The 26,064-nt window shown below is 39.9% G+C and overlaps 3 protein-coding genes across 5 annotated transcripts in view; 1 reads left to right on the plus strand and 2 right to left on the minus strand.

The window, feature by feature from the left end:
• Nucleotides 1-723: 723 nt before the first annotated feature.
• ndufa7 (NADH:ubiquinone oxidoreductase subunit A7) lies at nt 724-15,421 on the minus strand. The gene is made up of 4 exons (XM_072244173.1): nt 15,333-15,421; nt 5,782-5,831; nt 3,658-3,807; nt 724-1,414 (listed from the first exon to the last, which is right to left on the minus strand). Exons 1-4 carry the CDS (start codon nt 15,381-15,383, stop codon nt 1,318-1,320), a joined length of 348 nt encoding a protein of 115 aa, XP_072100274.1. The 5' UTR covers nt 15,384-15,421; the 3' UTR covers nt 724-1,317.
• Nucleotides 15,422-15,717: 296 nt separating this feature from the next.
• On the plus strand, nt 15,718-20,242 carry LOC140188171 (small ribosomal subunit protein eS28). The gene is made up of 4 exons (XM_072244174.1): nt 15,718-15,790; nt 17,720-17,767; nt 18,532-18,657; nt 20,134-20,242. Exons 1-3 carry the CDS (start codon nt 15,752-15,754, stop codon nt 18,652-18,654), a joined length of 210 nt encoding a protein of 69 aa, XP_072100275.1. The 5' UTR covers nt 15,718-15,751; the 3' UTR covers nt 18,655-18,657; nt 20,134-20,242.
• A 1,272-nt stretch (nt 20,243-21,514) lies between these two features.
• kank3 (KN motif and ankyrin repeat domains 3) overlaps nt 21,515-26,064 on the minus strand; it is a 73,169-nt gene continuing 68,619 nt past the window's right edge. For all 3 annotated transcript variants that reach the window (XM_072244169.1, XM_072244170.1, XM_072244171.1), the window contains 2 exons: nt 23,227-23,322; nt 21,515-21,730 (listed from right to left, as the gene is read on the minus strand). In XM_072244169.1, the coding sequence (XP_072100270.1) occupies nt 21,719-21,730; nt 23,227-23,322 (108 nt within the window). In that variant the 3' untranslated portion in view covers nt 21,515-21,718. The remainder of the gene's footprint in view (nt 21,731-23,226; nt 23,323-26,064) is intronic.

The following is a 26,064-nucleotide window of genomic DNA, read 5'->3' on the forward strand; positions in this document are numbered from 1 at the left end:
CATGTAGACTTTTGTCCCCTCTCACAACTTAATGTTTGTTGACAATATAAAAATGCAAAATTATCAAATGCCTTTTGGAAATACACTATGCCCTCTGGTTCCCCTTTATTCATTCAGCTATGTATATCCTCAAAGGATTTAAAGAAAATCATGTTTGATAAATTTATTCATGCAAAAAGTACATTGATCCTGTTAACTGGCTACAGCTCACTGCTTTCTCTCCTTCCTCTCATGAATAGCAATATTATATTTGTCATTTTCTGATCTACTGGGACTTTCCAAGAATCTAAGAAATACTGAAAGATCCCAACCAATGTATTCACTACTTTAAAGCTAACTTCTTTCAGTTTTTTAAAATCAATCCTGATGAAGGATCTCTGCCCAAAACATCAACTGTTTATTTATTTCCATAGATGCTGCCTGCCTTGCTTCCACATTCTGTTCAAAATAGTTGTGTCATTACTTTATTCCAGCTGTTCGGTTATCATATAAAGTTGCCTAGATATGAATCTATTTAACTGATCTATCACTGTAATATAAATTTGTTATTGCTGTATCTGCGAATCAAATGAAAATGAATTCTTGCTCAACTTGAGCACCGAGGCAGAGCTTAACCCATAAGATTATATATCAAATTAATTCACATTGCCATATGTTTGTCAGTGTTGTGTGATTCGGGCAACAAAGCCGACAACAGTAAACTTTGCATGAAGTATCGTACAGTATCCGTATAAAAACTTAGTTCTTTACTGTTTGGTGCAGGGTAGTAACAAGAACACATGGCTTGACTTGAGGCAAGTTGCCTTTGCCCCCCGAGCTGCTTTCCCACAGCGTGAGTACTATAGCTCTCAGACAGTGATCTGAAGTGAGCAGGCCAATCACTATAATTACAGATAACCAGTGAATAATAAGATAGCTTTTTTTCCAGTAATGTCAAGGTACATACTGAAATGAAAACAGAAATTACAACTTTTGATAAATGTCTCGATAAGGAGCTTAACATTTCAGATGTAAAACTAAAAAAAAATGTAAAACCTTGATCCTTATTATCTTCAAGGGTTATAAGCAGGAACAAGAATTAAAATGCTTGTTCACACAAGAAGTATGGCTACAGTTTTAAACAATTTGACACACGATGTTTATTAACATGAATGTTTACTGAGTCAATTTACACGAACAGTTCATTAACCCAAAATGAAACAGAACAGCAGTGTTTCCACATGGATATCTGATGTTGTAACTCCAGTAGCTCCAACACTTCCCATCAGACAACACCACCTATAAAGTGTCAGAGTTCACAATCACATCCTATTATGGTCACAGATAAGGTTGATCAGTGGAAAGTTTCATCTTGACTGGCTGTCCAGGCTGAACTGGTTTCTTATCACCGGTGGTTGCTACAGTGCTTTCACTGCTGGAAAACAAAAAGCAAGTTCAGCTGATCCATGGGGTAATTCATGTGATGACAGTGAATCCAGTTCCAGAGATGGCCTGGACAGCATTTACAAAACTTCTCAAATCCCATCAGCATCATTATGCAATTTAAGATCAACTTCTAAATCAGATTGTTTACTAACTTTCAGTTTTCACACTGAAAAGAGAAAAGCATTCTATTGTATAGAGCAAAATGGCATAAACACTTCTGGATGTTTAACATAATGTTGAAAGGGAGAAAAATTAAAAAATATTAGTAATATTTCAAAAATGTTATAATGATGAAGATCTTTAGAAATAATTTGATCAGTCATCATTGCCAGGAAATGTGTGCAAATCCTAGCAGATATGGCACAAATTTATGGATAGCATAAAATTGGAACCCAAAACAAGTTGTGTGGTTGAATACCAGGTAGTGAAAAGTGGCAGACTTCACTGGGTCCTAAATCACAGGAGCTGGTCAGTGTTGGGTCATTCTTCTTAAATGAGCAAAAGATAAATATGAAATATTTCACATCGATTTGATACTGGGAGCTATGATCGAATTGTAGGAACATAAGATTTAGTTTCTAGATCCTATTATGCTATTTATGTATACTTAGATGAATGTTTCTTCTGTAACATTATTTGCTAAAAATCTACACTCAGTAGCCAATTTATTTGATACCCTGTACACAAGCTCGTTAATGCAAATACCTAATCTGTCAATCATGTGGCAGCAACTCAATGCATAAAAGCATGCATATACGGTCAAGAGGTTCAGTTGTTGCTCAGACCAAGTATCAGAATGGGGAAGAAATGTGATTGACCATGGAATGATTTCTGGTGCCAGACAGGGTGGTTTCATAATCTTTTGAAACTGCTGATCTGGGATTTTCACGAACAACAGTCTCTAGAGCATACAGAGAATGGTGCAAGAAACAAAAAACATATATTAAGTGGCCGTCCTATGGGCAAAAATGCCGTGTTAATAAGAGAGGTTGGGGAAGAATGGCCAGACAGGCCAAGTTAACAGAAAGGCCACACTAACTCAAATAACCACATGTTACAACAATGGTGTGCAGCAGAACATGCAATGTTTGAACGTACAACACATCGAACCTTGAACTAGATAGGCTACAACAATACAAGACCTCCAATATGCATTCAGTGGCCACTTTATTCGGTACAAGAGGGACCTAATAGAGCGGTCACTGAGTGTATGGGATCGTTTCCCAAAGGTTGCTGGGTAAATATCAGATTCCTACAAGCTTGAATACAGGTAATAAAATACAATAGAAAAGCCAAAGGGTTTATTGATCTTTATCTGAAGGCTGGAAGGGCCTAATCTACACTGTATTTCTAAATAAAAAATAAAGAAAGAAAAGTAAAGGAGACTGGAATATAGATCTGAGAGAATATTGCATCTAATTCAAATTACTGTCATACTTACCAGAGTGCAATTAAATTCCTTGCTTGTGTGCTAACAGAGTACACAGTATGGAAAGTAATAATAAATGCAATAAATACAGTGCATGCAAAGTAAAGTAGTACAAACTGAAGTAGTCCAAAAAGAAATGGTAAATTGACAATAACAGAAAAGGTAGAATTAAAGGTTCAAGAATATATCCGTGCCACTAGGAAGAGGGAAATGAAAGTTTTACAGAAATTTGATCAAAACCCATCAATTTTTGTATACTAAGTCTTAAGAATATTGGCTTTTCAGTAGAAATTAGATTTTCCAGAATATTGCAGTTGTTTGAAGGAATAAATGATAAAACTAGATTCCATTAATGTATTTACTTCTGTGGTTAAAAAGTTTATGAAGAATAAATTGAGATCTATCCAAATTAAATTAAAATATATCCATTAGTAAAATACACGAAAACTGTATTTCCTCTGGGGCATAAATTTAAAATATGATCCAACACATTGAGCAAATAATTTAAGAAGAACTCCTTCAGACAAAGGACTTAAGAAATATGGAACTATTCAAAAGCTTTGGGTACTGATTTAAGCGAAAATTTCAGAGTAAAAATCAATAAGTCTTAATTAGGTAGAGGAATCAAAGGATACAAGCAAAGGCAGGTAAGTGCAATTACAATATCCATGATCTAACTGAACGCCAGTCCAGACTAGATGAGTGGAATGGCTGACCACCAAACCATATTCTACTAATCCCGTCATCTCTTAACTTTCTCTCAATACTGCATTTGTTTCTATGATTAATTTAATGCCACTGACCTGGTTGCCTGTGCTCCTGCTTCTAATGCTTTCTGTGATGACCATATAATTGTAGGTGGAGATGTCTCTCGACGACCATCTCGTAGGCAGTAGTAGTTATCTGAGAATTTATGGCTGGGGCCGACTGGGAGTTTTGGTGCGGGTGGGCTTCTGCAAACAACATATCAAAATTTCAAAGTTACAAAAGAATACAAAATTTCATAAAAAGACAGTGCTGAAAATATACAGTATACTTTCAAACATGAAAAGATGGGAATGCAGACACATCACATAATCCCATTTGTCCCTATAGATATTAACATAGCACATTGACTCCTGTGAACTTGCATAATGAGAATGGCCCTCAAAACAAAATACGCAGTACTAATCTCTCATTTTCTAATGTTAAACAGCATTCAATTTCTGTTCATGCCATTTAACCATGGCATAATAATGTTAGTACTATCTACCATGTTCTAAAATAATCAAAAATTAATCAATGTTCTTTTTAACCATTGAACCTTGGGAAAGATACTTTGATACAAATAAGGGTTCCGCAGAAATTCACTAAAAAAAGGTGAATAGAACAGTGGTCAATTTCTAAGTCAAATAAAGCCATGGTCAGATATAGTGATAATCTCTCCAACACTATCAATCAATCACTCACACACATTATCATTAAGGCTTGTTACCAAGTTAAGATTGTTCCATGGTCAGAGGTAATATATGAAAATAGCAAACACATTAACACAATACATGAAATATAATGAATAAAGTTCCCACTACACTATCCTATGAGATACTTACAGAAAAGAGTTAACTCTATCAGAAATCTACTTCTTTCTGATCAAGCAACACACATCAAAGTTGCTGGTGAACGCAGCAGGCAAGGCAGCATCTCTAGGAAGAGGTACAGTCGACGTTACTGGTTGAAACCCTTCATCAGGACTAACTGAAGGAAGAGCTAGTAAGAGATTTGAAAGTGGGAGGGGGAGGGGGGAGATCCAAAATGATAGGAGAAGACAGGAGGGGGAGGGATGGAGCCAAGAGCTGGACAGGTGATTGGCAAAAGGAATATGAGAGGATCATGGGACAGGAGGCCCAGGGAGAATGAGCAAGGGGTATAGTCAGAGGGCAGAGGGAGAAAAAGGAGAGAGAGAGAGAAAGAATGTGTGTATATAAATAAATAACGGATGGGGTACGAGGGGGAGGTGGGGCATTAGCGGAAGTTAGAAAAGTCAATGTTCATGCCATCAGGTTGGAGGCTACCCAGAAGGAATATAAGGTGTTGTCCCTCCAACCTGAGTGTGGCTTCATCTTGACAGTAGAGGAGGCCGTGGATAGACATATCAGAATGGGAATGGGACGTGGAATTAAAATGTGTGGCTGGGGAGATATACTGCATCTGGTGCTCCCAATATGGCCTTCTATATATTGGCCAGACCCGACACAGACTGGGAGATCGTTTTGCTGAACACCTACGCTCTGTCCACCAGAGAAAGCAGGATCTCCCAGTGGCCACACATTTTAATTCCACATCCCATTCCCATTCTGATATGTCCATCTATGGCTTCCTCTACTGTCAAGATGAAGCCACACTCAGGTTGGAGGAACAACACCTTATACTCCGTCTGGGTAGCCTCCAACCTGATGGCATGAACATTGACTTCTCTAACTTCCGCTAATGCCCCACCTCCCCCTCGTACCCCATCCGTTAATTATTTATATACACACATTCTTTCTCTCTCTCTCTCCTTTTTCTCCCTCTGTCCCTCTGACTATACCGCTTGCCCATCCTCTGGGTTTTTCCCCCTTTTCCTTCTCCCTGGGCCTCCTGTCCCATGATTCTCTCATATCCCTTTTGCCAATCACCTGTCCAGCTCTTGGCTCCATCCCTCCCCCTCCTGTCTTCTCCTATCATTTTGGATCTCCCCCTCCCCCTTTCAAATCTCTTACTCACTCTTCCTTCAGTTAGTCCTGACGAAGGGTTTCGGCCCGAAACGTTGAATGTACTTCTTTCTAGAGATGCTGCCTGGCCTGCTGCGTTCACCAGCAACTTTGATGTGTGTTGCTTGAATTTCCAGCATCTGCAGAATTCCTCGTGTTTACGTCTTTCTGATCAAAGTAGTTTATTTTGTGCATTACCTGGAAGCAATTTCAGTGTATCGAAGCTGCAACTTAGCTTGGAGATTCCTCTGGAAAAAACAGATAATTCAGTTTAAGGACTTCTTTTAGCTCTACAGTATCAAACTTGTATAGTGACATTTTAAAACAAGAGGCTTTAAAATCAAGAGAAAGGAAAAAATATCATGGCGTAGGACAAATTTGGTAACATAGCCTCAACTCTGTTGTGTTCAGGCAAAAGGCATTGAGAATCTTGGATTTTTGGATCATTGGGCTCTATCCCAGGGAAGGTGGGGCCTGTACAGAAGAGACAGTTTGCGCTTGAACTGGAGGGGGACTAATATCCTAGTGGGAAGGTTTGCTAGTGCTGCACAGTGGGGTTTAAACTAAAGTTGCAGAGGGATGGGAACCAGAGTGTCAGAACAGATAGTGGAGAGGTTGTGAAGCCACATATTGTTAAAACCTCAAAAGTCAGGAATTAAAAGATTGAGTATTAAGTGACTAATGTCCTGAGCTGCGTACATTTCAATGGAAGTAGTATTGTGGGAAAGGCAGATGAACTCAGGGCATGGATCAACAAATGAAATTATGATATTGTAGCCATTAGTGAGACTTGATTGCAAGAAGGGCAGGACTGGAAACTCAATATTTGGGGTTGGCCAAAAAGATTCAGTCGCTCAGCGTTCAAGATGAGGTAGTAAATTGGACTTGAAGGAGAAGCCAGAGAGTGGGAGAAGATGGTTGCCTCTCTAACTGGTGGCCTGTGACCAGTGGAGTGCTGCGGGAATCGGTGTTGTGTTCTATTTCAATGTTCTGGATGATAATAAGGATAACTGGATCAGCAAGTTTGCAGGTGACACCAAGAATGGTGGTGTGGTGGACAGCGAGGAAGACTATCAGAGCTTCAAAGGCTCAAAGTTCAAAGGTTTATTTTATTGTCAAAGTATGCATGTCTAATACAACTCTGATATTTAAATACAGAAAGACCATGGGTGATGATGAAAGAAAAGACATCAACTCCCCACCAAACAGCATGGAAAAAAAACTTGCAGACCCCAAAATCCCACCCCTACCCACAGCAAAAAACAGCCACAAAAACAATCAATGATTCTGTACACATAACAATCCCCAACCATTTCACTTGCAGAACAGTGACAGTAGTGCCAAATCTCCAACCCCACCCCGCCCCATACACTCGAAAAATTAACAGGACACCCACCAATCAATCGAACACAAAAAAGAAAACAACAAAAAGCTGGAAATTAATATAAAGCAGAGTCTAATAATCACACAAATCTCAGAAAATGGGAAATGTTTTTTCACTGCGTACGAGGAGAGCAGCCGCATGAACTCATTCCTTCCGTAAAGAGTGACTGCCAACCCAGATCCAAGCGCTGCAGATTTGGCTGCCGTCCATCTTGCACTGAGCCATCACTGACCCATCACTGACCCTCTGCATACACTTCGATACTCCAATCTTCCTTGCCGCTTCAAGATGGAGTCGTTCATGACCCTGCACCTCGTCTCTGGTTTTTTCCTCAAGTCAGCTTGTGTTCTCGGACCTCTTTGGCCCCCATCTCTGATCTTCACAAAGCTGTTCTTCGGACACAGCACAGTACTGGATCCATCGATCGAGATTTAAATTGTATGTCACAGGCTCCAACAGTTTCCATAACACAAACAAGACAAAAAGAACAAGCAGAAGGCATAGAAAAAGCAAAATAATTGTAAAGTTTTGCTATGTGGAAGATATCGCCCATGGAATCGTTGTTGCTGACACCATCTTGACCAGAAGAGCTTGCAGCAGGATCTGGACTAGTTGGAAAATGGCAGATGGAACTTAATGTGGACAAATGTGAAGTGTTGCACTTTGTTAAAACCAAGATTGGTGAGTAGTAGGTCAAAGTAAACAATAGGACAAAGGAATCTGGGAAAAGAGATCCATAATTCATTGAATGTGGCGGCAAAAGTAGACAGGGTCGCAAATAAAGTTTTTGGCACATGGGTCTTCATAAATCAAAGCATTGAGTACAGGATGTGATGTTATATTGAAGTTGTAGAAGACATCAATGAGGCCTAATTTGGAGATTTGCATGCAGTTTTGGTCACCTACCTACAGGAAAGATGTAAATAAGGTTGAAAGAGTGCAGAGAAAACTTACACAAGGATATTGCCTTGACTGGAGGACCTGAGTTATAAGGAAATATTTAATAGGTTAGGGCAGTGATTCCTAATGGAGGCAGTAATGTGTCCCAAGGGAGCGTTAGGGGAAATAGAAGACATCGAGGGCAAGGGGGGGTGGCGGTAAGCCACACCTTAACTTGAGGTACAAGCCTTAACCAACCAATAGTAGAGGAGGCACTTTCAAAAAAAAAAAGGATGAGGCAATGGAACACAGGAAGAACCATAGCTGTGCAGGCAGTGAGCACCCATCGTCATAACATGTCTGAAACTTGCAATCTCATCCAACCTTATCAACCAAACAGACATTATTGCGGATGCATAAATTAGCACCCAGGGTAGCCAACAGTTCCTCTTGACTCATGGCACAGAACAAGTTCATGCAATTTAACTATTGGTAAGTCAAGAAGACCCTCTCAACTTTCGCTACAGATCTATGGGAAACAGGTCACGCAATGATACAGCACTCTCTGGAACCAAACAGTGAAATAGAGCTAATCAGTGAACCTGCTGACCCTGAGAATTCCTCTTAAGGTGTTCAAAGCGACCTCGACTTCATATGTGCGGTCAAGAACTGTCTCTGGGGATTATGAGACCTTACATGATTGGTCAATCACGCTAACTGGAATAGTATAAAGGTGGCTTGCCGAACGCCAGCTCTATCGCAACTAACATACAGATTCCAATCTGAATCCTTGTCAAGATAATTTTTGCTGTTGTCATCATCTTCATCTTCACCTCGCCGTTCCTTTGCATACCGCTACTATCGTTCCATCCGTATCAACTTCCTGCCATCATCAACATCCGATAGGCATTCCCAGTTTGTGTTAATTTTTATTTTAACTTAGCCCTATTAATGTTGGATAAATACGTACAGTGCGATCTCTATAAGCCTGAGGGTGGTGAACCCTTGAATTCTAATCTTAAGAAACAGAAACTACAGAAACTGTGTCAATACAATGTTACATACCCAGAGTATGGTTTTATTCTGTTCCCGTCAGATCAGTAATGCCCCATGTGTCTTATTTGAAATACTGTATGGTCTAGTGAAGCCATGATTGCAAAAACACTTCTGTAAAAGACCCCCTGAAAAGGCTACTTATGGTATTACTCAGTTCCAGAAGCAGCAGCAAGCACTGGACGAGCATTGCACACGAGTCATTTGCCAAGAAAACTAAAAATGACTTTGGTAGTGTTCTCATTGCTTCTTATAACATTTCCAAAATGATAGCAAAGTACAGAATATTTTGTAAAACTGGTGAAAGATTAATAATGCCTGCTGTATCAGAAGTGCTCACCACTGTTCTCAAAATGGATACCAGTATTTTAAAATCAATTCCTCCAAGTAATAACTCTGTAGCTTGTTGTATTGACAAAGTGAGTGAAGACATTGAATATCAACTATGCACAGAGCTACAAAAAACAGAATTTGGGATACTAATGGATGAGTCAACTGTGCGAGACAAGACACTGCTAATGGCATATGTACGGTTTATCAAAAATGATAAAGTCTATAAAGAGATTCTCTTTCGTCAGAAGTTAAAAATATCAAAGGAGAATTAATCTACGAGTCAAAATGTATATTGAGGATAAAAGTATTCTGATTAGGAACATGATTTATTGTACAACAGACAGAGCACCATATATGACAGATCATCATGCTATTTTAGTGGCATTTAAGTCTGTTTACAATCCATTGTGTAATACATTGTCAACATCTCGCAGCCAAAAACCTCAGCCATTTTTTCTTGTCATATTAGCTATCAACAAAATTAAAAGTCATCCATTAAGTAGCAGAATATTTTGCCAGTTGTGCCAAGATAATGATGAAGTGTTTGAATGTTTGCTCCTTAAAATGTTTAAAATGTTTCTTTGATCTTTTTGACACTGTGGTTGAATTTTTGCTCAAAGCCAACAAGAACTTGGGAAACAAGATTGAACTTCTGTGTGAAGATGTGGCATACCTAGCTGATCTGCATGACAAAAAGAACATTCTAAATATGAAACTGCAGGGTGAGAATTTCAATTTCACCCAGGCAAAAAGTGCAGTGTCCACTTTTATCGGAAAATTGGAAATATTGGGAAAAGAATGTTCTCGCCATTTCTCTGCATGGAAAGTATGGTACTCTCTTTCACAGATGGTGATTTGCAAGAGTACTGCTTATACCTTCAGTCATTGAAAAAAGATTTTCAGAATCGATTCAAGGATGGGTAATTAACCCATTTCTTTGCAAGGTGCAAGAATAGAAAGAGAGCTTTCAAGAAGAAATTATCAAAATTCAGAATGATGAAGAACCAAAAATGCTTTTCAAAAATGTCAGCTTTTGCAGTATTGGCTAACTGTGATACGAAGTTCCCTCATCTTTGGAGAAGAGCCAAACTGTTCTTCATTGCATTGTCATCCTCCCACCTCGTTGAAAGAGGCTTCAGTGCAGTGAACTACATAATCACAAAAAAACAGAAATCACTTGGACATTGTTACCTGTGGAAACTTAAGGCATTTGCTGTCACAACTTGAATCAGATATTTCAACTCTTGCTAAAACCATCAAGCTCATCACATTGATATTGAAGCTGTTGTACAGTTGGGCCGGCTGGTGGTGCAACAAAATCAACGCAGGACCTGGAAGGGGAGGTTCCCGAGTTCAAAACTAGTCGGGCCTGCTCCCAAGTATGCTTTCCATCCGTGCCGGGTTGAGTGTCAAGATCGCAACTCAACCTCGTAAAATAAAGGGAATACTGCGAAAACGTCTGTGTGAGGAGTGGCACCACACAGTCTCTCTCTCACCCCACGCTTTGTAAAAAACCATGAAAAAGACATCATCACGGACGCACACATGGACACACAGACGCACACGCACAGACTCGCACGCACGCACACGCCAAAAAAGAAAAGAAGCTACTGTACAGCACACAGGTACTGTGTAAGCAAGGATTAAAGACAAATAAAATTTAAAGCAGAATGATTTTTCCCATGCTAGCATGTGGCACACAAGTTTTACACTATAGGGGTACTGAAAGTATATTGTATCTAAGTGGGGTGTTGGGCTAAAAAAGGTTTGGAGACACTGTGTTAGGACTTTATTCCTTGGAATGTGGAAGACTGAGGGGAGATTTTGAAGAATTGAGGATATTAAAGAAATCATTTTGAACCTATGTAATCTCTAGCTAAAAGAATAATTGGGACTGAAGAGGAATTTTTGAATTGAAATAAACTCTGTCTTCAGCAGCTAGCTAAAAGAAACCGGCTTATACTAGTTCTCTCTTAATTTGCAGAGAGACATTGAGAATTTGAGAAATTGCACATTATACCCTCATTTGAGTGGGGGGGGGGAAGGACTCACTGATAAGGACAGGAATGAATATCCATCTGTAATTAAGTCATGGCCTAGCAAAGGGAATAACTGATAAGGACTGGACAGCACATCCATCTGTAATTAAACCTTGATTTAGCAGACTCTTTTATCTGTAACTAAGTTTTGCACCAACAGACTTGGTGGACGTACCAATTCTAATAACATCTGCAACAGTAATGTATGGCTCTTAATGTATATAAATATACAGCTGTAACCAGAGAGAAGGAGCCCACTTGTCGGATGGTGGCATTACTTACGTGCCTTCCCTTCAACAACTGGGTCTCAAATTCCTGCAGGAGGGTGCACAATAAACTGTTGTAACTATAAGAACTGGTCTCCCAAGTTTTATTCAGATTTGACTTTAACAATTTGATAGAGATATACAAAATTATGAGGGGTATAGATAGGGCAAGTACAAGCAGGCTTTCTCCACTGAGGTTGGGTGGGACTACAACTAGAGGTCATGGGTTAAGGGTGAAAGATGAAAATTTTAAGGGGAACATGAGAGAAAACTTCACTTAGAGGGTCATGAGAGTGTGGAATGAGATGCCAGCGCAAGTGGTGCATGCAAGCTTGATTTCAACATTTAAGAGAAGTTTGGATAAGTACCTGAATGGCAGGGGTATGGAAGGCTATGGTCTGGGTGCAGGTCAATGGGAGTAGGCAGTTTATATGGTTTGGCATGGACCAAATGGGCCAAAACGCCTGTTCTAAGCTGTACTTTTTTTAAAATGACTCCATGACTCTATAGTGGGATAACAGCTGAATGTGATTTTAATAACCTATCAACAGTAGTCAATGTATTTTCACCCAACTTTTTCCTCGGATTCAAGATTTACTTTTTCTGCAGTCAATGGTCAGTCAACAGAAATCCTTTGGTGACCATTCAATGTGTGCAGCTTGAGAAATAAAAAGAAAAATTAACCCATTCATTTAGAATTGTTGTTTTGTATCTTAACTCCATGTAACTGCCTTTAATCATATTCCTTAATAATGCAAGAACATATTGGTAGGTCATGGCTGCAGTACGGCAGTAGGATGGGTGGGGGAAGAATGGTGTTTGTCAGCAACTGATAGTCCTCAATAAAAGGTCAAAGTCAGTTATTTCATGATGGCAGGTCAATGTGGGGAAGGTGGTATTTTTTCCAGTGCCCTTGCTACTACCAAATGACTTATAGAATACTATGCTCAGTTCTGGTTGCTTCATTATAGGAAGAATGTAGAAGCCTCAGAAAAGGTGAGATGAGATCTACCAGGATGCTTTCTGGATTAGACAATATGTCATATGAAGAAATGTTGAGCAAGCGATGGCATTTCCTTTTGGAATGAAGGATGGCAGGCAACTTCATAGAGCTGTACAAGATTATGAGAGGCACAGAGTGGATAGCCAGTGCCTTTTTCCCAGGGCAGCAATGGCCAAAACCAGAGGACACCTGTTTAAGATGAGTGAAGGAAACTGTCCAAGGGAGTTTTTTTTAACCAGAGAGGGGAAGTAGCCTTGAGTGGTGGTAGAGGCTGAGACAAAAGGGACATTGAAGAGACTATTACAATAGGCATATGGATGCAAGAAAAATATAGTGTTATGAGCTGTGTAGGAGCAAAGGGTCAGAACAACATTGTGCGCCGAAGGGCCCATACTGTTCTATATTCTAGACACGCACAATGTCTATGACAACATAATGTATTAATACAGACCAAATTATCTCCCAAGCTAAACAGGTTTTCTTTAGGTACCAATATACTCAGGGTGGTGTACAATTTGAAGGGGAAACTGCAGCTCATATCCTTGTCCTTCTGGTGGCAAAAGCAGCAAGTCTTGGAGGCAGTAAATGTTTATTGTGTTTAATATGGTGCCAACCATGCAGCCTTCTTTCTCTGGATGGTATCTAACTTCTTCACTATTGTTGAAGCTGTTTTCATTTATACAAGTGAAGAATATTTCATCATACTCCTGACTTGTAGCTTGTAGATGTAGAGCAGCTTTATGGAATGAGAAGTTGAGTCATTTAATGCAAAAGAACTGTCACACTGTTGCTTGTCAGTGAGTCTAAAACCTTGAAACTAACAACACTGTGGCAGAACTTCATCAGAAAGACTATAACCATCCAAGGCAGTAGCTGATCACTACCTTCCCAAGAGCATTATTGGATGACAAAAAATGCTGGCCCTGCCAGTGAAATCTAGCCCCTATAACCACAAGACATAGGAGCAGAATTAGGCCATTCAGCCTAATTCAGTCTGCTCCACCACTTCATCATGGCTGATTTGTTATCCCTCTAAATCCCATTCTCCTGCCTTCTCCCCATAACCTTTGATGCCCTGATTAATCAAGAACCTATAGTATCAACCTCTGCCCTAAATATACCCAATGGCTTGGCCTGAATCTGTGGCAATGAACTCCACAAATTCACCACCAATGTCTGACCAATGTCTTAAAAAACTTCAGCATTGCCTCCTAGCCTTTTGTACTTTAGTCCTCCAAAAACAAACGCTAACATTACACTTTCCTTCCTTACTACTGATTCAACCTGCAAGTTAACCTTTAGGGAATCCTGTATTGGACTCTCAACTCCCTCTGCACCTCTGACTTTTGAATTTTCTCCCATTTAGAAAATAATCTACGCCTTTATTCCTTCTACCAAAGTGCATGATCATGTACTTCCTTACTTATATTCTATCTGCCACTTCTTTGCCCATTCTCCAAATTGGTCCAAGTCTTTCTGCAGACACTCTGCTTCCTCAACACTACCTGTCCCTCTACCTATCTTCATATCATCTGCCAATTTGGCCATAAAGCTATCAATTCCTTCATCAAAATCACTGACATATAACGTGAGAAGAAGTGGTCCCAACACCAACCTCTGTGAAACTCACTGATCACTGGCAACCAATCAGAACAGCCTCCCTTTATTCCCACACTTTGTTTCCTACCAGTCAGCCAATCTTCACTCATATCAGTATCTTTTTTGTAATACCATGGGCTCTTAACTTGTTCAGTAGAATGCTTGTCAAAAGCATTCTAAAAATTCAAATAAACAACATCAACTGATTTTCCTTTGTCTATCCTGCCTGTTATTTCCTCAAAGAATTCCAACAGATTTGCCAGGCAAGATTTCCACTTAAAGAAAATATTTTATCATGTGCCTCCAAGTACCTCGAAACCTGATCCTTAGTAATGGCCCCCAACATCTTTCTAACCACTGAAGTCAGGTTAACTGGCGAACCAACTGATTAGATGGAAATAAGAGAAGTTTTCTTGCTTAAAATATTAAAGAAATGTGTCATCTTTAACTTTATGCCTTTTGGAAATCAGTTCATCTTTTACTTGCTTAGCTATTCAGAGTAAAAGAAATTTTGACCAGGGGTGCCCAAACTTTTGTATGCCATTGTATATTGTATGTTAATTTAAGATTATGTTAACTTAAGTGTGTAATATTTTAACATACAACTACTGCTACAAATAGTTAATGTTCAAGTCATTTATGTTGTGCACATGTATGCCTATGACAATTAAACTTGAACTTGGATATTACTCCTGCAACTGAAGTTTTATTACTGTATATTGTGGCAATATCTATTTTAGCAGGCAGCATTTTAGATATCATATAAATTACCTCTGTATGGTGCATTATAAGCATATTTACTCCAGATATGCCGTGTTTTGTTTTTTTATTTAAAAAGTGCATATACTGTATGCTCATCATGATTAGTTTTACTAACCAAGTGGATATATCTGAGTGGCAAAAAAAAATTAATGCTAAAACAAACATGTTATTATTTGATTATATCAATGTTTGAATATATAATCTATCTAAGTACATTTAACCCCAGTGTCGGGTTTTCTTATTAAACAGAAGGATATGGACAGTTGTCCTTGGTGTTACTGTTTTGTGGATACTTACCACAGCTGCTAATATGATAATACAGAACATGGAGTTGTACACTTACTACATATATTGATATGTTACTCTTTAGCACAAACACACACTAGCCCATCCACCGGTGTTTTATTACAGAACAGGAGTCAAACACTTACCCCTGCCGCCCAATTCCGCAGCCACTGAATGATCTTCGTCGCCGACGCCATGTTTGTTGTCAAGGGCGAAACGGGGGGGGGGGGAACGGGTATCGAGTAATATAGACTTAAAGTTTTATTTGTTCGGAGTTTAAAATTGCTTCATTTATAAAAAGGTAGTTTATGATATTTGAGATTTAAATTAATTACTTTATAAATGAGAGCATGATGAATATATAGGGAATTCTGGGAAATGTGTCTCCTTGATTAATGCTTTCTTTTATTGTAAATAAAATTGAATTATCGATCCACTTGAGTGAAATAAATATTAAATATGTGAATTATTAAGCTGTTTTGATGGATTTAGTCGGCAACTTCGGTCGGACTATAAATAGAGGTCGGGCACCCCACGTGTTCCTTTTCGCAAAGCTGCCGCCGTCATGGAGGGTCCGCGGACACAGGCCGTCAAATTAGCGCGGGTATGTCTGACTCCAGCCACTGCTCTGGCAGCCGTGGAGACCGATCCCGCCGTCTGTACATCGTGCGTGGCTAGGGCTGCGGAGTTGGGTGTCTGGGACGAGGGAAAGACAGTGGGCCTGCCGCGCTTCCCAGCTCCGAGAGGGGTGGGGGAAGAAGGCCTACTTCTTTCGACAGTGAGGAGGATATCTGGTTTCAAACGGTTTCTTGGTATTTGGGGAAAGAGGGTAGTTTGAAAGTGGCTCTCTCTACTTGAATATTGTAGAGGAGGTAGTCTGAGTGTCTTGCCCTCGTTTGGGGGATTTGAGGTGACTTTAGTACGCTACTTGATGCGTGGGTAAGGATTAATCCATCATGAAGCATAATGCACGCAGTATGTAATTTTTAAGCTGTCTGATAGCATTTATATACTGCGTCTATAATATTAGAAGACAAAGATGAGCAAATGATTATGGATAATTGTAATGAGTATTTCCAATGTTTTGAAATTGACATCTAGTTATCTATTTCAGAGACATGTCCTAGGTGTAATGCTGGGAAGTTACCTTAAAAAAAAGTTGTTGCCATCTTAGTATTGGTTTAGATGACAAATGTTTTAGACATATGTATATTTCAAGGAATTTTGTGAATGAGGAATAGAAGGGACAGTTAGGGAAAGGAAATTTCAGCATTTAGTCCTATGGTGTAATAAATTAGCACGACATGAAAATTAGATAGCCAATGGGCATGAGAGGATGATTCCTGGTGTAGAGCATGTGAATTATAAGGAGAGGTTGGACAAATGTTCTGCCATTGGAGGCTGAGGAGACCTTATACAATTTTTTAAATTATCAGAGGTGTGAACTGATCTGCTCCCCAGGGTAGAAATGTCAAACATGAGGACGTGTTGTTTTAAGGTTAGAAGGGGGAAATTTAAAGTTGATGTAGGACAGGTTTTTTATGTAGATACGGATTGGTAGGTTCCTGGAATGGCCAACTCGGGCAGTAGTAGAATCAAACAATTAGAAGTTTTATGAGGGATGGAATATGAATATGGAAGGAGTAGGTGTATGAAAGATAAACAGGAGGGAGATGGCATGAAGGTTGGCATAACATTGTAGGTGAAATAGTCTGTTCACTTGGGGGTAGGAAAATGAGACTGGAGTAATTTGAAAGCTGACATGTTATGGCTGCACCATTGCATAATGGGCGTGGCAATGTAGGACAACAAACAGGAGCAAAACAGGATATGGAGCAAATCAGAATTTTTAGATATGAACTTTTTACGGAAAGAGTATGAGGGAGACTGACTGTAAATGCTTTTTGATAATTGTTTTAGTACAGATGAGCTGAGGTGGGAGTGTCGATGTCCAGGCTTGGTGGTGACAGTGATCATTGATCTGAAGATGATCGTTAGGTCAGGTGTGAGTTCAAGATGGCAAGCTGCTTGAATCATTTACCAGTGACATTGAATTTGTAGTGGAGGCCTTAATGTTTGGTTGGGAGAACTTTACCCATTCAGTACAAATGGAAATCTGACAATTTGGGCTTTTGACATTTGAGCTAGAGCTATGGTTCATTATGTGCTTGGCCGAGTGCATGAAGAAAATCCTATTACTGAGAATGGCAAAAGATGGGTGAGGTCCCATCCAGTTTAATGGTGACATTTGGTTTGAGTTGACATTGTTAGTATGCTAAGGCCGTAAGCATGATGAGGAAAGACAGATGCTATGGAGAATGAAAACATCCAAACCCTCTGCTTTTAACATTGAATGACGAGAGCACTGGAGTTGTTCAGAGTTAAAATGTGAAATCTCAATTTTGAGAGCATCCCATAGCTTACTGGTATGCTGTACAACCAAAAGTGCTGTCCCGTAATAAAATTGATTGTCCATTTTACCAAATTTGCATAGTTGGCTGCAAACTTCATTAAATTGTATTTTCATCCATAGGTTACCAAAGTTCTTGGAAGAACTGGGTCCCAGGGACAGTGTACACAGGTATGAATTGACAAGCAATTATTGAATTGTTAAAACTGAAGTAGGAAGTGCAGATGTCAGGTGGGGCTGTGATGTACAAGTTCACCTTTGTATGTACTAACGTAAAAACATGAACACTGCAAAAGCAGAATATGGCATTTCCTAAAAATTGAACAAATAAGTAATGCTGTAAATGATAAATAGGGTAAGCAGTTCATCAGATTCCATCAGTTTTGAAGTTCTATTTCTAAAGACACTGCCTGAGTATTTCCAGATATTTTTGTTTTGTTAAAATATTAGAACCTTAGTTTTTCACTTTTAAATACAGAAACACGCGAGTAGTAATGACTTGAAGAATTTGACTTGTGTGCTGTGAAATTGGATCCTCCCTATGTAAGCTTTCCATGCAGGCTTTTTGTTTGTTGGAATTTGTAATGATACAACAAGCAATTTCCAATGTACCTGATATTTTTGGCCTATCTGAGCTGATTCTATTTGCAGCTGTTTTCTTGTCTTTGCAGTTAACTGCAAGCAGACTATATTCTTGAAGTTAGCCAGAATTTTTAAAAAAAATTTCTTGCTGCTTCAGTTGATTTTAAAATTATTGTGGCCAATTCAAAGAACAGAGCTGCTGTCTCTTAAAAGATGTTAGTGTTAATGTGTTTGTCTCTTGGCTTTGTGCTGTCCCCTTGAAGATACTTTCTATAGTTGGGTTTTAGTTGTAAAACATCTGAGTTAACTTCAACGGGCTTTTTAAGTTACAATCAAAATTGTTCATTTTGTAGGTTCGTGTGGAATTTATGGATGACAGCAACCGATCCATCATTCGGAATGTGAAAGGGCCAGTCCGTGAGGGAGATGTGCTTACGCTTTTGGAGTCTGAGCGTGAAGCAAGAAGATTACGATAACAGGTATTTTAATGTAATTGTTTACATTAACTTCAAGAGCAAAATGAAGATAAAAATTGTCTATGCGAAGTGTCCATAGCATAGAGACAAGTTGCTTCTTTTAGAGTGGATGTTGCAGAGAAATTTATAGTTATTTTATTTTACAACTGTGCATGTTAATGCCAGAATATTGATCTAATACTTAGGACAGAATGGTGGGTTGGTGTATTTTTGTGATGGTTTCTGGAGATTTGGCAGTTTAGTTGTCAACCAGTAATCAAATGCTGAACTAAACTAATTCCTTATGCTTTCTGTGCATGTGCATTTGCTTATCCAAGAACTTTTTAAATGCCTGTATTGTATTTTCCTCCACTGTGACCCTACACTTTTCTTCTGAACTTGTCCCCGTACCTTAAGTACACACCCTCTAGTATTGAGCATTTTGACTTGGCCGGGGGGGTGGGGGGGCGGTGAAGACAGGTGCCTGTCATAATCATGAGCTTCTGTTGGGTTTCCCTTCTGCTTCTACTACTCCAGGGGGAAAAAAAAACAACCCTAGCTTGTCCAGCCTCTCCTTATAACACATCCCCTCTAATCCAGGTAGCATTCTGGTAAACTTGTACACTCTAAAGTCTCCACAACCTTCCTATGCAACACACAAAATGGAGAGGAGCCAGGTATTAAATGTAAAACTCCAGATGCAGTCAAATGGAATTTTATAAAAATGCAACTTCCAGACTTGAATGAACTCATTGCATTGAGTAACAAAGGCAAGTATGCCATGCACCACCTTACTACCCTGTCAACCTTTGCAGCCAGTTTCAAGGAGCCATTGACTTGGACCCAGAGATCCCTCTGTACATCAATATTGTTGTGGAATCTGCACTAACTACTGTTTTACATTTTATCTCCCAAAGTGCAAAACCTCACACTTTGGCTATATTAAATTCCATCTGTCATTTCTCTGCCCATATCCATATCCAAGTTGGCAGTCATCTACAGTATCTACAATGCCACCAATCTGTTGTCTGAGAATTTACTAACCTACTCATCCACATTTTCATCTAACCAGCAGAGGTCCCAGTATGGATCCCTATGGGACACCATTTGTAATGAAACTCCAGGCAGATCCCTCTGAAATAAACTGGCCACTAATAACTTGAGTGGATCTAGATTTCTGTCTGAATATTGTTTCTCAAACTTGTATTTCTGAGCTCGTCCACAAGTATAGCTTTGAGAAGCACCTGATAGTTTTGCATTATCCTTAATTTCCCTTTTCCCTCCGAAAGACCTTCAGATTTATTTGATCTTGGTATGCCACATGGTCACTTGGTTGAGGAACAGCAGCCTTCAGCACAGTTTGGTCTAATTGGTGTCTGAAATGTCAGTTTTGTTACTGACATTTCCTTCGCATTAGAAAGCACACCCCTGTTATTTTTAATCCTGGTTTCATCAACTGCTCTGCTGTTTTACTGAAATGTTTTGTTTTCATTTCAATAGGTATGCCATCTGCCAACAGAAGCTCCTCATCTAAAGAACTGCTATAGACACTTGGAAACCATTCTGGACTAAATGGAATAATAAATTGTATAACTGGCTAATCTTTTAATATGGAATTTGTTTGGTTTGATTTTCTTTTTTACCACTAAACTTAAAGGTTGGAGAAGTATTTGTGGTAGGACTTACCTGCCTTAAGACCTTGTGACGGGTCTAATGTGAACTTTATGGATCATGAACTCTCATGGGGCTCTCAGTCGAGCACCACGGAAAATATCTAAATCAAGCCAAGCTGAAAATGAACAATTAAGTTGGAATTGTACAGTTAGCCTGGTTACTTGGCTAGAATTCTGCTCTGTCAACCTGTATGCCCTGCACAACTTGGGCAAAGGGTATTGAAAACTTTCAGCTCTGAAAATATCCGTCACATTATGTAAGTGCTGTCACGGCCATTTAAAGCATTTTAATGCCTGGTTATCATTTTGGATGCACTACAGTGCATTTAAATGTATAATTTATTTTTGGTATTTGAAAACCAAAACAGTGACCTCCAAAGATAGCACTGCAGGATGTATTCAAAATATTTGGACAATCAAATGAAATTAAATGAAGTCAGGAAATTGGGACTGATGCAAGGTCTCAACCTCAAATGCAGACACGAGGAAATCTGCAGATGCGGGAAATTCAAGCACAAAAAATGCTGGTGAATGCAGCGGGCCAGGCAGCATCTATAGGAAGAGGTACAGTTGGCATTTCGGGACAGGACCCTTCGTCAGGACTCTGAAAGAAGAGTTAGTAAGAGATTTGAAAATGGGAGGGGGATGGGGAGATCTGAAATGACAGGAGGGGAGGGATGGGTCTGAGAGCTGGAAAGTTGATTGGCAAAAGGGATACCAGACCCCAGGCTCCCCTCCCCCCTTCTCTTTCTCCCCCAGGCTTGCCGTCCCATGATCTTCTTTCTTCTGCCTGGTATCCCTTTTGCCAATCAACTTTCCAGCTCTCAGATCCACCCTTCCCCCTCCTGTCTTATATCATTTCGGATCTCCCCCTCCCACTTTCAAATCTCTTCTTTCAGTTAGTCCTGATGAAGGGTCTTGGCCCGAAACGTCAACTGTATCTCTTCCTAGAGATGCTGCCTGGCCTGCTTTCACCAGCATTTTTTGTGTGTGTTGCTCAACCTCAAATGTTGACTTTGCCTCTGCCTCCATACATTCTGCCTGACCTAAGTTCCTTCAGCAAATTGTTTTATTCTGAAGGAGAAATTGCCTTTTTGAAATTATGATGCCTGACCCAAATGTTTCCAGCATATTTTTTTTTACACCTAGCATAATTGTAGGTTTCCAACATGGGTTTAACATTAAGGAATTCAGATTATGCAGCAGTCACAGGTGAAGTTTCAATTTTTAATGTAAAATGCTTCACATACAATAAAAAGCAGTTCAGAGATGCTGATATAGAGATAAATGTTGCTTTAATCAACATGTTAAGAGAAACATCCCTTTTTAAAAAAGAATTGCACTGGCAAATACTGGAATGATGATAGTAGCTGCCATCTTTGTAGTGTAGGCTGCTATGTCACTGGAATGGTCTATGGAGTGACCTGAAAAAACAAAAAATCTGAGTTAAAATGTAGTCTGACTTCAGAAACCTAAATTTGGTAATGTTAGATTAAACAGCAATGTAAATTTGACCACTACTGAAGTGTATTTGAAAAGTTGCCCTGTCCATAGCAGTTTCACAAACCATTTGGCCCATTGGTTCTCCACATTTTGTCATACTTGGTCCATTTCCCTCCTAACCCCATTCTCCTGCCTTCTGATAACCTTTCATACCTTGACTAATAAAGAGCCTTTTCAACCTCTGCCTTAAATGCACCCAATGACCTGGTCTCCACAGCTGCCTATGACAATGAATTCCCGATTCACCATCTGCTGGCTAAAGAAATCCCTCCTCATCTCTTCTAAATGGATACCCCTCTATTTTGAGGCTGTGCCCTCTGGTCCTAAACTCATCCACCAAAGGAAATATCTTCACATCCACTAGGCCTTTCAACATTCTATGGGTGTCAGTGATTCTCTCTCTTCCTCCCCCCCCATTCTGAATTCCAGTGAGAAAAGGCCAGAGTCATCAAATGCTATTCATATTATAACCCATTCATCGCTGTAATCACTGACATGAACCATCTCAGAATCTTCTAATGTCAGCACATCCTTGCTTAAATAAGTGGCCCAAAACTGCTCACAGTCAGGTCTCACCGGTGCCTAATACAGCCTCAGTATTACACCCTTTTATATTCTAGTCCTCTTGAAATGAATGTTAACATCTCATCTGCCTACCTCACCACTGTTTCAACTTGTTAATTAACCTTTGGGAAATTCTGCACAAGGTCTCTATGCACCTTGTATTTTTTGAATTTTCTCCCCTTTTAGAAAAGTCTACACTTTTATTCCTTATACCAAAGTGCAACACTATTCCATCTGCCCGTTCTCCTGCCCTAACAGTTAAATAGACATTTTTTTTCCAAGTGTTGGTCAAGACGTGGAGCAGTGGCCTCTAAATGGTGCCATGGCTTCTTTTACATATCCCATCTGAAAAGAATGCTAATTAAAGCTCTGTTATGGAGAATTAACTGTTTTACAGATAGATGTCTCAGTAAGGGTAGCACTTGTAGAGATTAGGAAACCAGTAGATTGTCTCAAAGTTTTGCTTTAAATATTGTCTGTCGTGGAAGAATCTGTTATCTAGGTCTCAGCAAACAGATTAATTTCATTGAGCAAATGTTTTAAAATGCTTCATCTGGATAACAGTCAACCAAAGGGTCTTGCCAGTGATACCCGCAACTACAGCTGGGGAGCAGGCTCATGCAGATGAAGCGGATCCATTTCCCACATGAGAGGATTGTGACGGCAAACTAGGAAACCTCCGTATTTAGCTGACTATGAGACTTCCCCATCTGATTATAACCACACTTATGTGCAGCACTGTGTGGCTTGGGGAGATTGGTTGTTGATGCAAGGAATATGAAATATTGTGATTAGGATAAGGAGGCAAAAATGAACAATAACCCTCCCTATATGCTCTAAAAGTATCACTGACCTGTGAAGAAGACTCTGAATCCCTGCGTTCAATGAGCAAGACAGCAATTTCTTTGTTTTTAGCTTCCAAAGCAATGGACAATGCATTACTGCCATCCTGTGAGGACAAAAATACCTATGTTAGCATTGTTCATGGGAACTGAAGCAAGCCGGAGATTCTGGGAAAAGAGCAGGTTTGCTAAGTAATGGTAATTAGGAAATTATTGTAATGAGGAAATGAGTAATTAGGAACACCAACTATGTCCTTTATTGCTAAGGGAATTCAGTGTAAAGTTAGAGGGGTTATGTTTCAATTATGTAGGATACTGATGAGACCACCTTTGGAGCACTGCAATCAGTACTTTTCCTCGAAGTTCATAGGAGATATACTGAACTATTAGCTGGTCTGGATTTCAAACACAAAACTTGATGTTGGAAATCCAAAGTTGCACATGCTGGAAGGAACTCAGCAGGTCAGGTAGCATCTATGGAAAAGAAGACTACTGAAAGATCTTGGCCTGAAATGTCAGCTGTTTACTCTTTCAGTAGATGCTGCCTGGCCTGCTGAGTTTCTCCAGCATTTTGTGTGTTGCACTGTTCTGGATTTGTTGACTTAGGGAAAAATTAGACAGGCTAAACTTTTATCTTGGAGGTTAGAATAGAGTGTGATTGAACACACGTTGAGTATTGACGGGGAGAATGAGGAGAAAATCAGGAACTAGATGTCATGTTAATCGGAAGTCACCAAGAGATTTTGAGAGATTGAAAACATGAGGTAAAAGATCGCAGTAGATGGGTATGCAGAGCTAAGATTACAATTGGATCGACCATGGTCCTATTAAAAGTAGAGTAGGCTGGGGGTGGAATCCAGTGGGTTACTGCTTTTCCTAATTTATATGTTTGTATGTCAGCATCTGCAAATGTAGGAAGCAAAATATTTCCTCTCTCCAGAAGCCAAAGATGACAATGAAGATGGTGAACATCAAGATCCCAGACATACTTTTGAAATGCCATTTCCCAGACTATTAAACTTTTTCACTCAGTGGGACTAAGCATTCCTTGCACAGCCTACTGATGAACCTCAATTACCGTATTGCCTATTTCCTTTTGAGATGCTGATGGGACAGCTGTATATTTCCAGCCATTTTTCATTTGGCTATGATTGTCAGCAAATATGTACTTACAACACTGGTTTTAAATACATGAATTTTTTGAAAGTGAAGATGTGCAAACATGACATGGAAGAACTGCAGCATTTTGGCTTTTTAACTGTGGGCTGAAATATGTGTAAAATAAAACGTACCAAACTTTAGGAAGATCTCATTAAGTGCACTAAATAGTGTTTTGAACATCTGATTGTAAAAAGGGTACTAAATCCATAGCTCCATCAGGAAAATACCAGGCATGAAAAACTAGGGGTGGGGGGGGGGGGTAGGAGGTTTTTGTTGGTTAAGTCAAGATGACTCAGATTTATGCTGGGGGGAGGAGGAGGGGGAGGGAACCCAAGTAAAAGTTTTAATGCAGCTCGAGCACCCCTTATCCAAAATTACTTTTGAGCACTGACATGCTGTCAAAAATAGAAAATTTCACAAGGCTCTGGGAATGTTCCCAGGCAACGTGCAGGTCTCTATGCATCAGACAGTTATGAGAAGTGACCTCACAAAAGGTTAAGGAAAAATAGAAAAACACTGCATAAAGCAAAAAAAAAAGATCTTGATCATATTGAAAGAATGGATTTGTCAGTGAATATATGCTGATCATGAAACATGCAAAGATAGAAACATAGAAAACCTACAGCCCGATACAGGCCCTTCGGCCTTCAAAGCTGTGCCGAACATGTCCTTACCTTAGAAATTACCTAGCGTTACCCATTGCTGTCTATTTTTCTAAGCTCCATGTACCTGTCCAGGAGTCTCTTAAAAGCCCTATTGTATCTGGCTCCACCACCGTCACCAGCAGCCCATTCCACGCACTCACCACTCTGCGTAAAAAAAAATTACTCCTGACATCACCTCTATCTACTTCCAAGCACCTTAAAGCTGTGCCCTCTTGTGCTAGCCATTTCAGCCCTGGGGAAAAAGCCTCTGACTATCCACACAATCAATGCCTCTCATCATCTTATACATCTCTATCAGGTCACCTCTCATCCTCTGTTGCTCCAAGGAGAAAAAGCTGAGTTCACTCAACCTATTCTCATAAGGCATGCTCCCAAAGCCAGGCAACATCCTTGTAAGTCTCCTCTGCACCCTTCCTGCAGGGAGGCGACCAGAACTGAGCACAGTACTCCAAGTGGGGTCCGACCAGGGTCCTACAGAGCTGCAACATTACTTCTCTGCTCTGAAACTCAATCCCACAATTAATGAAAGCCACTGTATCGTATGCTTTCTTAACCACAGAATCAACCTGTGCAGCAGCTTTGAGTGTTCTATAGACTCGGACCCCAAGATCCCTCTGATCCTCCATACTGTCTTACCATTAATATTATATTTTGCCATCATATTTGACCTACCAAAATGAACCACCTCACACTTATCTGGGTTGAACTCCATCTGCCACTTCTCAGCCCAGTTTTGCATCCTATCAATGTCCCGCTGTAACCTCTGACAGCCCTCCACACTATCCACAACACCTCCACCCTTCGTGTCATCAGCAAATTTACTAACCCCATCCCTCCACTTCCTCATCCAGGTCATTTATAAAAATCACAAAGAGTAAGGATCTCAAACCAGATCCCTGAGGCACACCACTGGTGACTGACCTCCATGCAGAATATGACCCGTCTACAACCACTCTTTGCCTTCCGTGGGCAAGCCAGTTCTGGATCCACAAAGCAATGTCCCCTTGGATCCCATGCCTCCCT

Source organism: Mobula birostris, chromosome 26 (genome assembly GCF_030028105.1).
Source record: "Mobula birostris isolate sMobBir1 chromosome 26, sMobBir1.hap1, whole genome shotgun sequence".
Lineage (NCBI taxonomy): Eukaryota > Metazoa > Chordata > Chondrichthyes > Myliobatiformes > Myliobatidae > Mobula > Mobula birostris.

Bases quoted from the DNA above. Each gene is read 5' to 3' on its own strand.
- ndufa7 (XM_072244173.1), bottom strand. From the start codon at position 15,383: ATGGCGTCGGCGACGAAGATCATTCAGTGGCTGCGGAATTGGGCGGCA. The intron at 5,832-15,332 runs GTAAGTGTTTGA...TGTTTTTTCCAG, and splicing joins TGCGGAATTGGGCGGCAGGG to AGGAATCTCCAAGCTAAGTT. The intron at 1,415-3,657 runs GTCAGTGGCATT...TTTGTTTTCCAG, and splicing joins GCAGGAGCACAGGCAACCAG to CAGTGAAAGCACTGTAGCAA.
- LOC140188171 (XM_072244174.1), top strand. From the start codon at position 15,752: ATGGAGGGTCCGCGGACACAGGCCGTCAAATTAGCGCGG. The intron at 15,791-17,719 runs GTATGTCTGACT...TTTCATCCATAG, and splicing joins AGGCCGTCAAATTAGCGCGG to GTTACCAAAGTTCTTGGAAG. The intron at 17,768-18,531 runs GTATGAATTGAC...TTCATTTTGTAG, and splicing joins CCCAGGGACAGTGTACACAG to GTTCGTGTGGAATTTATGGA.